At 31.6% G+C, this 17,181-nt stretch overlaps 4 protein-coding genes across 4 annotated transcripts in view; 1 reads left to right on the top strand and 3 right to left on the bottom strand.

Annotated features, from left to right (window-relative positions):
* Nucleotides 1-17,181, bottom strand: part of LOC149891668 (E3 SUMO-protein ligase ZBED1-like) — a 588,790-nt gene that overhangs the window by 201,373 nt on the left and 370,236 nt on the right. The gene's annotated exons all lie outside the window — the stretch shown is intronic.
* Nucleotides 4,171-6,025, bottom strand: LOC149891679 (uncharacterized). Its single transcript, XM_090079474.1, has 5 exons — nt 5,777-6,025; nt 5,123-5,610; nt 4,904-5,020; nt 4,593-4,766; nt 4,171-4,489 (listed from the first exon to the last, which is right to left on the bottom strand). Exons 1-5 carry the CDS (start codon nt 5,808-5,810, stop codon nt 4,289-4,291), a joined length of 1,014 nt encoding a protein of 337 aa, XP_089935600.1. The 5' UTR covers nt 5,811-6,025; the 3' UTR covers nt 4,171-4,288.
* LOC145191189 (uncharacterized) lies at nt 6,928-9,078 on the bottom strand. Its single transcript, XM_090079683.1, has 3 exons — nt 8,250-9,078; nt 7,536-7,971; nt 6,928-7,441 (listed from the first exon to the last, which is right to left on the bottom strand). Exons 1-3 carry the CDS (start codon nt 9,018-9,020, stop codon nt 7,227-7,229), a joined length of 1,422 nt encoding a protein of 473 aa, XP_089935809.1. The 5' UTR covers nt 9,021-9,078; the 3' UTR covers nt 6,928-7,226.
* Nucleotides 13,551-16,283, top strand: LOC145183768 (uncharacterized). Its single transcript, XM_080059259.2, has one exon. It carries the CDS (start codon nt 13,884-13,886, stop codon nt 16,044-16,046), a length of 2,163 nt encoding a protein of 720 aa, XP_079915385.2. The 5' UTR covers nt 13,551-13,883; the 3' UTR covers nt 16,047-16,283.

Genomic DNA, 17,181 nt, shown 5'->3' on the forward strand with positions numbered 1-17,181 from the left:
CTACACAAGAGATGCAGCTAAAAGTGGCAAGATCTCAAGGTTCTCTACCTGATTACGACCCTTTCTTTGATTTATCAAAATATTTTTTTGTAATTTTAAAATTATTTTTTTATTTGAGAATCACGAGTACTCACTTTGATTTATCATTTAAAGCGGTAATTGAATATAATAATTAGTTATGAAGTGTGAAAAAAGTATTAGATAACTCGATTAAACTTTTATGTCATCAGTAAAACAAATGCTCATCAATTCCAGAATTTAGTAACTTTTTCTAAAAAACAAATGGTTTCATTCATATTACAAGGGTGGATAACTTTTGAATAAGTTTTGAGAGCAGCTATAGTTTTATCACAAAACATTTTTTAACAGTGTGAAACATTTTGTCTTTCAATAGATTTTGGATGTACAAAATTTAGTCTAGACAATTTAATTATTGAGATGAAAAGGTTTCATGATTGAAAGTTGTTATGATACATTAAAAATTAGAAGTTAAATGTTTTTGATATGGCATTATGACGATGATTAAAAAACACGAAGATAAACAGTAAACACTCAGTGTTTATTCGATATTACAATTTGACAGACGTAAGCGATTTTCTCCATTTTTGACTTTCTTCGTCTGCAAAACCAAATATATACAAATAGGCCGTCTTCATCTTTCGTTGGACGAAGTTTCCATTAAAATCCGTCGTTAATTAAAGAAAATACTCAAACTTTTTATTTACTAAAAACTATAAAAAACATGAATATTAACCAATGAAAACAGATTAAATAAGTTTACTATCAATTAAAGAGAAAACCTATCAAAAACAAAACAATCCGAATTGGTTTAAATAAAACACGTTAAAAACACCTTCTTTGCCTTTTTTCTTTTTGCCTCATTTTGTGAATTATTGTAGAGGTTTTGAGAACCTCCGTTTAGTTCGAGAGAAACTAACAGGAACCTGTAAAAATTGGTAGAATGCAAATCCAAGAACAAAGCGCACACAGAACTCGACGAATACAATTGTTTGACAGATTTCAATAAAAGCCAAGGTTTTTTGAGGGCAGTCAAAAATCAACGCGGTACAAATAAACGTTGAAAACAACTTTTTTTTTTTTTTTCAGGTTTGACAATGCGGTTTATTTCAAAATTGTCAAGTTTTTTGTTTATTTGAATTGAAAAATGTGTTGTTAAACGGAATTAAAAAGCTTCACCTAATGTAAGCAAAAATGATTTTAAGGATTCAATGAAGTAAAAACATCATATCATTCAGGATACTGATTTTTGAAGTATTAGGTTAGTAGAGTTTTCGGAGTAGTTTCATCAGCTTCGCTTTACTTTTTGCAACAAAACTATCTTTTGACTAAAACACCTTCTGGACATTGCACAACTTACTAAACCGACAGCTGGGTAGAAAGAGAAGAGGGCCGTGAATGTGAAAGAAATTCAAGAAGATTCATTTAAATGAGGCTCAAGACATGGTTATCCTCTGCACTCAAAATCTCAACATGACAAGCAAATAGCTATGGGCGCTCAAAAAATACTTGCAGGATTTGATATTGGTAATTATTCATCACAACACGAGATGCAGTCGGATCACAAAGTTTCGAACGCATCGCTTCAAATGCATCTAATTGTTATCGAAAAATTGTTTTCGATAAAAAAAAAAAAGTTGCGTTTAATGTCAAGTGTTTCATTTTGCAAGATTTCGATAGAAATCAAAATTGAGCTTTACTTTTATATTTTTAAAGTTTTAGGTTCAGTCTTTGAAATAACTAATTATCCAGACTTCAAGTGTTTTGTAAAGCACTTTGAATTTAGCGTTCCAGTAAGACCCTATGACTTTGAAGAAGTACACAAGTGGAGCTTGTACAATGCTGTCTTAAGTGCGGTCAAGTCAGAGCTTAAGAAAGATCTTCCGAGGTGTTGGCCTGACAGAGCTTTAGAAAGAACTGCAGAGGTGTTGGCCTGACAACTAACCGCCGGACATCTAAAGCAGAGGGTCTTTTCGTTTCACTCACTCAACACTACATCATCAAAGAGTAAAAGTTGAAAAAGTTCATCCTGAACTTTGTCAACTTAAACCGGCAGGCACCTTTACCTTTTTTACATTTACGAAAAGTTAGGCCATTTTTTTGACAAAATTCAATATCTTGGGAAAACCACCAAAAATACACGAGAGAAGACAACCAAAAAAACACGAGAGAAGACAAGGAAATCGATTTCGAGTAAATTTATACGCGGACTTCGGAAAAAGCAGTCGATACGATTAAAAGTAAGGCAAAAAAAGGTAAGGTTGAATTGAAAAAATATCATATCCTTTTTTATTTAATTTCCTTTTTTAAAGAACTTGATGAAACGGCCCTGTATGAAGGAATTAAATAGAAAAGGGATTGCTAACGATGCTGCTTTAGCCATGAAAGCCACCACTCCATTGTTGACCTTTGGTGTTTGCTTCTCCCTACTTTTTGACAACCATTTGTTAAACACTTCCCTGAATAAATCCGTAAACAAAATTGATTCACTCAAGGAAGTCAATGATAACGCCAACAATCTCTTCAGTAATCTTCACTAAGGAGAAAATTTCAGGTTCCGCCACAACTGTTCTTGTCCACAACTATTCTTGTCCTAATTCACAAGATTTTCTTAGGTCCCCAGATTATCTTTATCATGCCCATTAAAAACGACTATCTGGAGTTGGACAGTGGTCATGTCAAAATCACTGAACCAGTGTTCACTAGACGGAACTCAAACTACATGACGTTGGAATCAATGCATAGGAGGAAGAGGGCTCTGATCGCAGTTAGACTAAGAGGAGATCTATTGCTTCAGGTCAGCAATATAAAAATTACAGGGTTCGACAGTTTTTAGCGATTTTCAGTAAATTCGTCTGTTTTTAGGAAAAATTACCAAAATAACGAGTTATGTAATAGATTTCGAAAAATAACAACAGACAACAGCTTAACTTGGATTTGCACGAAAAAAGAAAACCTTTTACAAAAATATCTATTGTTGCTATTTCCTTTTTTTTTTACGATGTCATTCCTTCAAATGTTAGCTTTGATCTGATTGCCTGTCTTCCTCTTGTTCTCATGTTAGCCAAGAAACTCAGTGACAACTTTTCCGAGTACAACTCGCCAGTAATGCATTCCATACTCATCTACAAACATTGTTGCTAACTTGAAAGAGCATGACAACAAACCATAAGCTGGAAATGTTAGGATGTTTTGCAAAAAGTTGTTGGAGCAGATTCATCGACCATAGGAAACAAAGTTAATGAGAGGCAGGACAAACTTTTAGGTGCAGGTTGCAAACAGCGCTGGGTATAAATTTCTACCGCCTGCTGCTGGATAGAGGAAACTAATGTGCAATCGGCAATAGTCATTTTTGAACACTTTACTAGCGACAAAGAAACCTTTTCAAGTGCTGTCCAGCTTGCGCTGAATGACTTTCTTGTTCCTCCCAAGGAACAGCATCTTTCAAAGAAAGTGCAGCGTCTGTATTCTTCATTATACAGCCTCATTTAACAAACTTTTTGCTTCAAAATAAAAAAATTCAAAAAAAATTCCAGCAACTGTCCGATTTAGAAGTCCTACAGATAGCCAAGTGTTTGAGTGTAACTGGCACTTGAACAGTTTCTATACAAGCTTGCTGTTTATTTGTCGTGAGAGATGATTGAGTTATTTTGAAACATAACTAACTGAACTGAGATTAATGAAGTCGGAGCTTCTAGTTTTGCTATCATGGTTTTTATGAAGCATAAGAAAGGTACAGCAAATAAAAAAAGTCGTACCAAAGTATGCAATAAAGCGGTAAAACCGTGGTAGCAAGAAACTCCCGAGAGACATTCATTGATAGAGTTAGAATATACCAATACTCTAACTTTAACATTGCAAGCTCATCATGTTTGCTCCTAAAATCTACTTTTTAAATGAAAGAATTAATGAGCTTATGCTAAGGAATACCTGACTTTAGTAGATATTTCTTGAAGCACGTTTTATTGCTCGATCGTTTCGATTGCCGTTAATTCAAAATGCTGTTCGCGGAAAGAAAAAGGAAAAGAAGATAGCAAACAAAAAAAGTTTTTCTATTCGTCTCGGATTTTACCATTTAACGCGATCAAGATTTGGGTAATGTTTTGCCAAACAAAACACAAGCTTAATAAAGAAACACTTCTTTATGTGTATCAAGGTCTTTTCCTCAAGAGCCCTTTTTATTCTAATTGATCATATTACCAGCTTTTTTACAAGTTATTTAAATAACACAATATTTATACTATATACAATAAAGAGAAAACAAGATAAGTTAACAGGCTAAAATGAAATTGCTTTGCCTTTCCCAAACGTCCCTTTTCATAACGTTGTGCGCTATTTCCAGCTGTTTCAACGTCACGAAGGCGCTCTTGGTGTGACTGAACTTTGAAGCCAGTTGCTGATAGCTTTGAGTGAAAGCACTTGATGACGTGTTTTTATCGTTTTGTTGAGAACACGAGCATGCAGACAGGTCCTAAGTGAAACTCAAAAGATTACTTCGCTGCAGAAAAGCAACTTTTTTGCTCTGGACATAAAGAGTTTAGCAAAGCAAAAACTTTGTTTCACAAGCAACCTACCTGCAGCACGTTGTCCAGATCGAAAACGAGACTTTTAATAGTCTTTTCGAGAGATAAAAGCCCGTCAAAGAGATTTTCTCTCGTCGACACTTCGCCTTCTTTTTTTGACATTGCAACCAGCGAAGATAGCACTTCTTTATAGATAGTCAAGTAAATCCTCAGAGCATCGCGATTCTAAAAAACGGAAAATAGGTTGTTTTTTTTTTGTTTTTTTGTTTGATACGTTTTCCTGATCTTCGTCACAAAAACAAAAAAAATAGTACACTTAGTGTTACCGCTCCTAGCAAATAATCAAAAAGCTGTGCCCTTACCTCGTTCACATTTTCCATATTTGGAGGCGACAGAAAAGACTCTGAAGATACGTAATAACAAGGAGGCCAGCTGCCAGTTGAAGTGTTTAGTTTCTCTTCTACCGCTGCGAACTCTCCCTAGAACGAACATCAAACGTAAAATCAACAAACTAAATCTAACTAGATAGTAAGAAAAAGGAAGTAGGTAGGAACGTTTTGTCGTGCGGATACGACACGTACCATTTTGCATTTCAATTCTTTTATAGAAGGAAACTGGTATTGATTGGTGATGACCTTGGTTGCCATGTCGTAAAACAACCTGTTGGCCGATGAACAACTTTTCCCATTGCAAGTTATCGTAGCAACAGCAACCTTACCGAGGACGGCAAGTGGCGAATCGTTTGGGCTTTTCTTTCTTGTGTCGTTTGTGGAGTTTGCAATTGCTATTGGCGTCAGAGAGTTATCAGTAGACAAACTGTGGTTGGTTGTGCCGCTGGGCCGAGTTTCGTTGCTTGTAACGTTTTGCTTCAGCACCGAGATTTCGAACTTGTTGACGAACAAATTGTTCGTATCGCTTCTGGCAAAGCTCACAGTGGCACTTCCCGTCTCCTTCTTGGAGCTAGAGAGAGCTGTGACAGTGTCGATTATAAAATTGGGTCTTCTTCCTCTAAGTAATTTCCATACCAATACGACTGACGTTCCGATCAGTGATAAGGCAAGAATCGTAACTGAAAAGGAGTAGCAAATAGGTTAGAATACTCTTTTTATAGTTTTGGTGCGCGCATCTTGTTTTTTTTTGTTTTTTTTTTTAAACAGATTTTTGCAAACTGTTCGCCAACTGAAGCGCCGTTATTACATTCAACTCTTATAGATTGTTGCCGAAACATTTCTTACCTAACGTTGTCTTGCTTGCTTTCACCATTTTCATAGTTATTCTCTAAAATGCTTTCTTTCTTCTTCATTTTCTTAATATACTCACTATTACGTAATTCTTTGTTAAACATTTAAGTTCGACATAGCTCTCTAATGATGATTTCAGAGAGTTTTTTTTAACTTAAAAACCTAAGTAATTTTAGTAATAAATTCCCTGACTTTCGGTGAGATGTTTCTAAGTTTCGCTTGTTGTTTTCATAAGCTTGCGCTGATATATGCTTGCAAATAATGCGGTAAATCTAAAATGAAGAGGGCGACTGTTTTTGTTTGTCTTTCCATTGAGCTTCTGTGAGTTGTTCTGTGCTTTGTTCCCAGAGCAAGATTGCATGTTTTAGAAGTGTCAAACGGTCGTTTTTTTGATAGAGCTTCTCACTACAAATGCATTATTTTTTGTTTCATCATTTTTTATTCATAAGATTTAACTTGAAATTGAACTAAAAGTTAAAAGAAAGCTGTCATAATATTTGCTTCTGCTTTTCACGACAAGAATTCCATTTAAATAAATTACCATTTTAATTCATTAAAATGGTAATGTATTGGAAACTACTTACTTCACTCAACTTCGCGTTCTTCGATTTACTAAAATCTCATGTTTCTTGAGATTTTGGTAAATCGAAGAACGCGAAGTTGAGTGAAGCCGGCGTCTTTGATGAATCCATCTCTCTTATTTAGTTTCAGTTAAAAGTCTCAAACTTTATAACGTATTAGAGATTTACCACAAACCTCTTTGAAAATTAAAGCAAACATGATTTCATTGTATCTTACATTATAATATCTTTCTAAATAATATTGACAAAGTTGGTGTAAACGCAAAACATATATTTTAGGAAATTGTTTGATAAACTATTCGATGAAATGATATTAGTTTTGAGAATCGTAACATTAAACCCCGTCAATCTATACAACTGACATATGCATATGTTAATATAATTTAAGCGCAAACTTTTTGATTCCTATATTTATTTCAGAAATTACTAGCTCTAGAACGGTCTCAAAATCTGTTAAGCCCAACGAATACTGATATGAGTTTATAACCCTGTCAGAGATTGGTTGCGCTTACCGACTGTTGTGAAGTTAGTAGTTACAATAACTAGTAAAACAAATACTATCTGTTAGATTTATGTTCTTTATTTAGAAATTTCAGTTAAACGCTGTGGCAATATCGCCAATTCAAAGGCTGCCACATGTCAATATGTACAAAGTTCTTTTTACATTAATTACACTCTCATTTATGTAGTATTGCTTGGGTGACCCACCTTTAAAAAAAACTCTCAGTTACGCTAAGAATGGTTCTTCGAACTAGGATTGACAATCCACCAATCGTTGTTAAGATAAAGTCACTTCATCTAAGTTAATTAACTCGACGTTTAAAGACTGCAATCAATAGGTAGACTTGTAAACCCGACGATCGTCACAGAGCGAACGTTTGGTGGCGCGACAGATCAAATCCATGTCGTTTTTTATGTTTCCTTAATGAACTAGGATCAGTATAAGATTTCTCGCAGCCCGAAACAGGGCATCTATAAGGCTTTTTTTCTATATGAGTTCGTTTATGTTTGAATCGATCGCTGGAGTTGGCGAAACTTTTATCGCAGCCTTCAAACTGACACAGATAAGGTTTTTCTCCTTAATAAATATTAAAAAAAACTGGTTTTAAAATGTATGCATATTATAATCAGTTAAGTGGTTTAGAATAAAAAAAGAATCTAAAATCACCTACCAGTATGAGATCGAACATGAATTTTCATATTTTCAATTCTAGTGAAAGACGCGCCGCATCCTTTAATTGGGCAAGTGTGAGGTTTTTCCCCGGTGTGTGTTCTCAAATGTATCAACATTTTATATCTGGCATCAAAAGACTTTCCTTCCCGAGAACAACCTTTCCATTGACATGTGTATTGCTGCTTATCATCAGCAATAATGTGAGTTGTGTTTACGTGCTTGATTAAATCTAAATTTGTGATCAAATGCATTCCACAATTGTTCCAACGACAACTCAATATTTGAGGAACAGATACTCCAATGATTTGTTCACCTGAAGCAAGCTCTTGATGGGAGGCAGGATCAAGTGCTTCCCCCAAATATGGTTGAGAACTTAGAACCTCAATTTTAGATTCTTGATCATATTTCATTAGAAGATTATTTTCTTCTGTTTTCTATAACATAAGATAAAATATTTTAAAATCTTAAAAAGTTATAGAGAATGTTTCAGAGAACTATCAATATATATTAAGTGAACATGGTTTTTAAGCTTCAATTACAATATTAAACACTAGATTATGAGTAAAATGAAACTCTTTTTCTAAAATTTTAAACTTTCTTTATAGGCAAACTAATAATTAGAGGGGGCTAGTTATTAATTACAAAAAACTTAAATCAACTTTAGGATTTTTCTAAATATTAAACAAACATTTAAAAGTAATTAATCGCATACCCGGAGCTCTTCAAGCTGTACTGGGGAAAGCTGTTTCCACATGATTTCACTTTTTTTTGTATCTGATATAATGAAACTGACAGGATACTCATTTGAGTAACTTTCAAAAGATCTTTCTGGACTTTGAACATTTGTACTGATATCTGTTTCCACATTTGCACTACATTCAAAAGCATTTTTTGAAGTTGTAAAAGCAATATTTGGTATTTCACCTAAAGTTTTATTTTTATTTTCTAAATTTGGAGATTGACCATCAGTAACTGACCCAATTAAACTATCAAAGGGCTCTGCCACAGATGTCACAGAAGATGAAATAAGTGGTATATCTGTATTATTATCAGAGGATTGTAAGAGTTGTGAGCTGCCAATAGGTGAAACTACATAAAAATATGTCTTTGACATTTCCAGACCCAACCCAGAATAGTCAGAATTAACAAAAAAACTTTGACCATCAATAGAGTTTATAATCGGGTATGAGTCACTAGTTTTTAAAATAGAATATTCCTCAACTGGTGAACTTTTATCACAAAAACCCATGGCTTGTTTAACACGCACAACAGATTCTTTACCATCATCTTGTATTAGATCAATAATACCTGACTTAGAATCAGAGTCAACAGAAAATGAAGGTGATGTTGCAATATATATTTCTTCATCTTTATTATCATAAATCGAACGCCCTTGAAACAGGTGTTCTTCCTTTAACTCTTCATCTTCAGATGGTTCAAACAAACAAACATAAATTTTGTTATCATCGTCTCTTTTGGGCATTTTTCATTATTTCTACTCTAAAGATAACTATAGATATATCATTTATATGCATAAACTTTTTAATTGCATAAGCAGTAATTCATAAATAAACCTTACTATAAATACCATATAGAGAGCCAGTAAAAATTAACTTAACATGATACTAATAAAAATACATTCTGATGGCTAAAAATGTACAAAAATATTTAATATATACTTTTATACACAATTTTATATAATCTGTCATTTTAAGTGATGTTGAAAATACTAAAAGTAAATCAAAAGTTATCAAAGAAAATGTATTATCTCTAAATGTTAAATACATTGTTATACAAAATTAAGTTGGACCTTTTGGATGCTTAAAATGCCATGAGATATGATTAGGAATGCGAAAAAAATATTTTATAAACAAAGAGCGATTTTTCAGTTTATCTTTGTTAGAAGTCCAACTGCGATTAAACTCAATGAGTCGTCTAAAGACTCGTGGAAAACCATACATTCTCCCAAGGGTATAAACAGTAGCTTTTTTACCAAACCATATTGCTAAAAGAGCAAGTGCTTTTTCCATTATTTACTGCACACAAAAACAAATTGAGCAAAGTGCTTTGGAAATCTACCTCTTGTTTCCTTTCATACAGGTTTAAGCTGATCCCTATAGACAGAAATAAGTATATATATAGCAATAAGTATATGATAGAAATAAGTATATACATAGCAAACACAGAAACACACAGTTTTAAATTTAAAACAGTAGGACAAACAATATACATATACACACTAACATCTCTGTAATATGATTTGAATACATACATACATACACATATATACATACATACATATTTTAAAATTAAAAATTTTGAAGCCCTTTAAATATATATATATATATATATATATATATATATATATATATATATATATATATATATATATATATATATATATATATATATATATATATATATATATATATATATAACCTAATTTCTGCCATATTTTGATTTGTAACTTTAAAACAAGCTTAAAAGAATTGATGAAAGTTTTTTCAGGTAGGAATTTTTACAATTAGTGTTTTTTTAGATACTTAGAAGAAAATAATACTGTTGCAACCATTTTAAGTTCATGAGTTTTCTTTTCATATTTAAACAAATTCTACACTATTTTAATTTGTTTATATGATTTTTTAAAAAAATTTTAAAGCTATATTTTATCAAGCTGCATAATAAGAGAATAAAAAAAACTCTTACTAGCAAAATAGGAGCTTACAAGAGGTTTGTCTTAGCAAATGCTTTTCAGCAATACTGAGAGAAATTGTGATCATCATAAATCTTTGAAGCAAGAATCTGAGAGGTATAGCAACTTAATCAATTACCGAATTACATTAAAAATCCAAAGTCAACTTATAAAAAATGTGCACATGCTTTAGTATTGTTTGGATAGCACCTTGTAAAGAAAATATTGATTTTAGTAAGAACTATATTGTTTAAATCAAGTTTTTCAAATATCTTCACTAGACATCAGATGGATGAGCTAAGATTATCTGATAAAATATATGCTGAATGAATCTAATGGATTAGATATCCTGTCAGCCAAAGAAAAAATAATATAAACTTCTAGCAGTTAAGCATGGAAGTGCAATAGTTTGGAGCTACTTTAGTTGCAGCACCAATACAATTCTCTGTATTTAGGATATTCTAGAGTAAGATAGATGAAAAAATGAATTCTTAATGAAAAAATTTTCATGTTACAAAGCAAGTAGGTAGTGTTTCCATACATATATATATATACATATATATATATATATATATATATATATATATATATATATATATATATATATATATATATATATATATATATATATATATATATATATATATATATATATATATATATATTTGTATGTATATTTCTCTGTGCTAATGTAAGTACTTTAAAATATCTTTTTAAAAAATAACTTTAATTTTCACAGTTAAGAAAGATAAGCGTTTGGTCCGTATACGGCCATTACACTTTTTAAAATCGACATAAAGAAGGGGGTTTCTAATAACAACAAGATACCTTGACGAGAGAGAGCTTGTTTTAAAGCAGGATAAATACTCTACCAAAATTATTCAGGAGCAACCCCCGGGGACAGTTGAAGAAAGTAATTATGTAAATTTTTTAATGTGAAAAAAAAATTATAGTTTTTGAAAAAGTTTAAGTTCAATTCTGGTGTTTTCCGGTTCTTTTAAGTAGCAATCTATAAATTCATATTTGATCACTGGTGATAATTGTTGAATAAGAAATATAGGGATCCTAAGACAAAAGAAGCAGATTTAAGAGATACTTATTTGTGTATTGTCCTGATGTTTTTCTAGTGAGAAAGTCCTGATAATGCCTCAAGTGTTCATTCCGTGCCTCCTGAGCCTCATCAAATAGTTGTTTAGTAGGATTATTTATATTTGCAATTACTTTGACTCCACGAATGAATATTTTATGAACTGATGCGGGTGTATAATACAATTATATTGTTTTACTAGAAATTTAGTAGTATCGTTTTAATGTGGGGAATTATTTAGACTTTCCCTGAAACACTAAGTCACTTTTTGAAGTTGATAATATTTTTTACATCTGACTGCGAATCAATACATTTTACAAAATACACTCTCTTTTTATACACTTTTACAATTGTGTCATTTTCACACATTTAATGCAATAACAATTACATACATTAATACCTACATATATTAGCACCTATAAACATTAACACCTACACACATTAGCACCTACAAACATTAACAACTTCGTACACGCTAATTACATCCTGAAGACTTTATTCACGACATTAATATTTGTTGAAATCTGTAGTCTTAATTTGGTTTTTACTTGATAAGGTTTGAAGAATACCTCCAACAATCTTTAAGCAAATCATTGTTTAGTCCAATTTTATCACCGATTCATAACTTTGGAAAAATCTTTTGGCCTTCTTTTTCCTTAATGCGTTTCTAACACCTTTTGTCTTTAAAAAAATTTTAAAATATAATCTTCGGTGTGTTTCTGCCTAGAACCTCTTAAACTACATGCATAACGCTCCAACTGATTCCTTAACTTTTAACTCAATGTGCTTCATTCAAAATTTTTTTGTCAGTTTGATAGAAGTCGCAAACTTCTTTAATAACCGCTGAGTGCTGTTAGCGCCATCGCTCGCAATCCACAACTAATAGATGATTTTTGTTGATTTCATTTTCCATTGAGGAAGTTTAATTTACAACTTTTATTTCTGAATGAATTAACAAACTATGAGTTTTTTAAATACTAGAAAATTTGATATATTTTTTTTATCACTTGCGAGAGTTTGTTTTTATTTCTTTTACTACTCTCACCCTTTCATTTAATTTAAAATAGACACATAGCAACACTTTAAATGGAAATTTTTGGAGGTCATTGGAAGACATTTTTATGTATCAAACTTTGAATTATTAGTTCTTAACGAGCTACCATTGTACTTTGTGATGACAACTGGTGTTAATTTAAAACTATATTAAAAGTAGGTATTTTGAAATCCTCAATGGCTTTTTAATTCCATACACATTAATTTCTGGTAAAAAAAGTGTGTAGTTAATCAGTTTCTTAAAATAAAAACATTATTGTTAAAATCTAAAGTTAAATTTGTAGAGGAGACTGGGGTGAGATTGGTCACGAGACAATTGTACATCATTTATTGCCTCAAATGTAAGATTTATGCATTTGGTGAACAGTTATCATTTGTATAAGTCTGGTTTCTTTGGGCTATATTCATCATTCAAATTTTAATTATACCATAAAACTGTTATTGAAAAATGTGTTGACCAAGTACTATTTTGAGTCAAAAATATGAAATTATACCACTTGCATATCTTATTATTTGTTGGTAATTGCTAACTTAATTATTTTAAACACTTCGCGTATGTCATTTTTTGTTGAATATTTATAAGTGAATGAAAGAGACTTGATGATTAAGAATGTATCTTTAAGCCAGCAATGGAAAAGAGATGAAGAATAAGATCTCCAAAAATATGCACGAAATAAGCGCCTAAAACAATCTTAAAGTGCTTTCCCAAACTCTTTTAAAGTCAATTTGTGTTACTACCTTTTGTTTGTTAAGTGTAAAGATGGCAAAGCGCTCCTCTTCAGTCGCATTTGAAGTAAAAAACCAGCATTTCCATTTCAGCAGGCTTACTTACTGTACAATAGACCTCTAGTTTATCCCTTCATCCGTAAGTCTTCCTTTCATAGACATAAATTTTGACTATTAATTTTTTACATAGGCTTATAAATTTTAAAACTGACCTTTTATCAATAGCCACTGCTACTGGCCAAAGGTTAGTTTTAAAATTTATACTTACCTCACAAATACATTTATATACAGATAAATATGTTGAGAACTTATTTTAAAAGTACAGAGGGAGGAAGGGACGCAATAAGTAACGCAACTGTTTGTACCGCCTCAATTTCAAAATATTCTGAAACAGTTTGTTTGATCCTTGTATTTGAAAGTAGTCTTTAGAAAGAGGTCCTAGACGTATGTTTTTTCTTTTTTTGTTTTCTTTTTTTTCAAAGGCATTTATGAAAAAAGCTTAAATATTAAATATTTGCATTTGTGAAAACCCTGTTTCACTTTAAGACGTCTTTCCTAAATTGACGATCAAATCATTATTGACCTACGTAATTAAAAAGAAATGTCGATCTTGAGAATAGGCAACTTTATTTACCAAACTAATATCTTATTTAAAGAAAGTATTAGCCTTCATTTTCTTGATTAACAGTCTATGACTTTGTTCAAATGTTAAATTGAAAAAAACGCAAGCAAGTTTCGAGTTTTAGTTCACAGAAAAACTTTTAATTGAAATCCGAAACTTTTGTTAAATGAAGATCTGTTTTTTAATTATCATCGTTTGGCTTTCACGCAATCTACTTGTTTGCGAAGAGGTTCAAAACAAGAACAATCCATTCACTTTAAATCATATGAAAAGTGTTTCTAGAATATTGAGTCAATTAGAAAACGCATCAATATATTTTTCGATTGAAGAGTCAGATTTGATCGGTATTAAAAATGGCAAAAACGAATTTCTGTTAAGATATTGGATAAACGATACCACTACCATTTTAAAACATGATCCTGGTTTTTATTGCTCATTAGTAATAAACTCTGTTCAAAACGGATTATCTGACGAATGTTCCTTTAAAGTAGTTTACGGTGTGGATGGGCACAACAAATCGAACTTTTCAGAACAAAATGGAAATGCTACGGATATTCTTATTCATGCATTAGCTCAGGACTTTATATCTGTTGAGGAGAACGTTTGTATACTAAAAAACGCGCTAAAAAATACTACCAACATAACGTGTTTTGAAAAAATTGACGGTAAACGAGAAAATAAAATAATGAACAGCAGCAATAATAGTTTGATGCTCAACATTTCAATGTTCTGTAAATCTAAACAAAGAGTCTTCAGATTCTTAGAAAATTTGTGGAAGAATGTAAAACGCCATGAAACCTTACATAAAAAGCAGCTTTTTCATGTGAAATTTTTAGACTCGATAGTTATCCCCGAAAATAATGTGATCAACATTACTCTTTGCATTTCTCTAAACATCTCATTTGATGAAGAACGAGTTTGTTATGCCAGTTTTCTAAAGTTTAACGTCAAATCAAAATCAAGTCAGTCAAACGGAGACGATTACGTAACAGATAAAAATGTAACACTTAATACTCCTGATTCTGACAATAATCCTACTTTGTTTAAATCATTAGAAGATTTTTGCATTTATTTTAATATCACAAAACAAAATTGTACTTGCATTGTCACAATTAATAATGAAACTTCCAACTGTGGCCTAATAATCGAAAAGTATTCTGAGTATGTGCCTAGCTTTCATCGCATTTACGCCTTAGTTTCTTGCATTGCTGCAGTTACAGGGTTGATTGGAAACTTCTTTGTTTTAAAATTGGTTTATGAACAACGAACAAGAGTATCATTATATAAACGCCTGATTGCTTATTTGGCTTTATGTGATTGGATATTTGCCGTCATCATTTTGGCAAAATCAGTTCATTTATTTTGGAGTGCAACTTGGCCTTTAGGGAGAGCTCTTTGTAAAATAATGGAGCCCTGTATGAATTTAAGCACCTACGGTGCAATTGGTATCATAACAGTAGTAAGCATTGAGAGATATATAGGTATAAGAAACCCTTTCCACAGTGGTTGGTCCGCAAATATTCTGGAAAATGCTGCAAAGATTAACTTTCTTGTTAGTTTAGCAGTGCTTGTACCAGAGGTTATATACTTGGATGTAGATAAAGACACCAAATTGTGCTCACCTAATTGGCCCAACCCAGGTTTATACATGCTTAGTTATAATGTTTTTACGTTTGTCCTATATTTTGTTGTTCCTCTTTGGATAATTGCAGCACTTTACATGCGTGTGACGCTAATTTTAAAACAGGCAATCACAATTATGACTTCGAATAACGAAAAAATGTGTACAGAGAAGCGTTTAATTGAAAAGCGAAGACGTGAAAATCAGCGTACAATATTAAAGTTATCCGCTGTTGTTATAGCATTTGTTGCGTTAGTATTTCCAAAAAAAGTAATAATTTTACTCTACAGTTTAAAGGGTTGGTCTTCGTCCCCATATACGATGATAAACGATAAGATTTATCATATTACCACTTATATTGCATATTTACCTTATCCATTTCATGTTGCTATCAATCCAATCATTTATGGTTTAACAAACACAAAATGGGTACGCTCAGTTAAGGAGGCTTTTTTAAGAAAATCTCAACGTCCCAGATCATCAACTAACATCACATCTATTTTTTGTATGAAAAGTAATGCCTTAGGTGCAACACCAAACAGTTCAGTGGCAACATTTCAAAACTGCATGATTGATTCAACGCCACCATGTGAGAAATATGGTTCACCGATAGTAAATGTAAAATCTCTTGAACTCAAAACACGTTTAAGTTCTGTTTCATCGGCTTTATCACTTGAATTTAACATTTCTCAGAGTGAAAGTTTATAAACGCAGAGTTTATTGCGCAAGATAAGTAACTTATCATTGTAAAACTCACCCTTATCAAAAAACTAAAGTCGATATTAGATCGCCATTTTGAATTGCCATTTTTTTCTTTGCGATATCTTGTTATTGTAAAATTCTGATGTTTTGTGTTTAAATATCTTTATCTTGATTTTTATGTTTTGAGTAGTGTTTGTCTATTTTGTTACACAGCTTTTAGTAGAGAAAATTATTTTAAAGGTTCATGTGTTCTTATTTATTAGTTAACAAAGTAAATTTGTTCTGCTTATATAGAAAATTATTTTAAAGGCTCATGTGTTCTTACTTGTTAGTTAACAAAACAAATTTGTTCTGCTTATTTTTTTTTCTTCAGGAAATGAGAGTATAATAGTTTATTTCAAAACATAAAAAAACACATTGTCATTTTAAAATAACTGAAACTATAATTTTATAAATTATTTGATATAATGTTTTTTGAAAAAAGTATTTTGGGAAAAATTGGAATAAGATAAACCGGAGTTACAGGTCTTCTATTAATGCTCTTAAGTAATGTTATAATCATAGGCAATAATTGATGCACCTTTTTCTCTTTTATTATAAACGTAGCTGAAGTTTCAGCTAACGAGTTTGTACTATTTCTCAGCCGCATAAAGATTGTTGTGCATGCCATTCTCAATATGTCACTCCCTTGCGTTTTATTTTGAAGAAAACTGCTTTTTTAATACTAATTTTTTAATAGCTGCTGACATAATCTACAGCTGAATAATAGTTTGTTTAGAAAATAATGGCAAACTGAGGAAGCTTGAAATTTTAAACCTTCCTAGTGTCTTAAATTGTTTGACCTACTTTTGTTGGATATTGGTTTTGTTGATGTTGATATTGAAAGTTTCAGTGATCATTCGACGATCACTAAATGATCACTGAAAATTCCAACAGTTATCTTTCTACTGAAAATCATCTTTTCGTTTAACCATAAAAGTTGACATGCAACATGAAGAGAACGATAATAAGTTAAAATGGTAACCATTGTAAAGAAAAGTAAATTTTAAAAACCTGCAATTAAATATTTCAAGCTCATTTACGATTTATGTCATATATCAATCTTTTCTCCGTTTCTCTTGCTTCAACACTAATTTATATT

This window comes from Hydra viridissima, unplaced genomic scaffold, assembly GCF_058129835.1.
Source record: "Hydra viridissima isolate aposymbiotic clone 2 unplaced genomic scaffold, HvirCarnegie_v1 scaffold_2, whole genome shotgun sequence".
Taxonomy (NCBI): domain Eukaryota; kingdom Metazoa; phylum Cnidaria; class Hydrozoa; order Anthoathecata; family Hydridae; genus Hydra; species Hydra viridissima.

Excerpts from the sequence above, each read along its gene's own strand:
- LOC149891679 (XM_090079474.1), bottom strand. The coding sequence starts at position 5,810 with ATGAAAATGGTGAAAGCAAGCAAGACAACGTTAG. Across the intron at positions 5,611-5,776 it reads AGCAAGCAAGACAACGTTAG|TTACGATTCTTGCCTTATCA; the intron begins GTAAGAAATGTT and ends ACTCCTTTTCAG. Across the intron at positions 5,021-5,122 it reads AAGAATTGAAATGCAAAATG|GGAGAGTTCGCAGCGGTAGA; the intron begins GTACGTGTCGTA and ends TGTTCGTTCTAG.
- LOC145191189 (XM_090079683.1), bottom strand. The coding sequence starts at position 9,020 with ATGCCCAAAAGAGACGATGATAACAAAATTTATGTTTGTTTGTTTGAA. Across the intron at positions 7,972-8,249 it reads TACAGCTTGAAGAGCTCCGG|AAAACAGAAGAAAATAATCT; the intron begins GTATGCGATTAA and ends CTTATGTTATAG. Across the intron at positions 7,442-7,535 it reads TCATGTTCGATCTCATACTG|GAGAAAAACCTTATCTGTGT; the intron begins GTAGGTGATTTT and ends ATATTTATTAAG.
- LOC145183768 (XM_080059259.2), top strand. The coding sequence starts at position 13,884 with ATGAAGATCTGTTTTTTAATTATCATCGTTTGGCTTTCACGCAATCTA.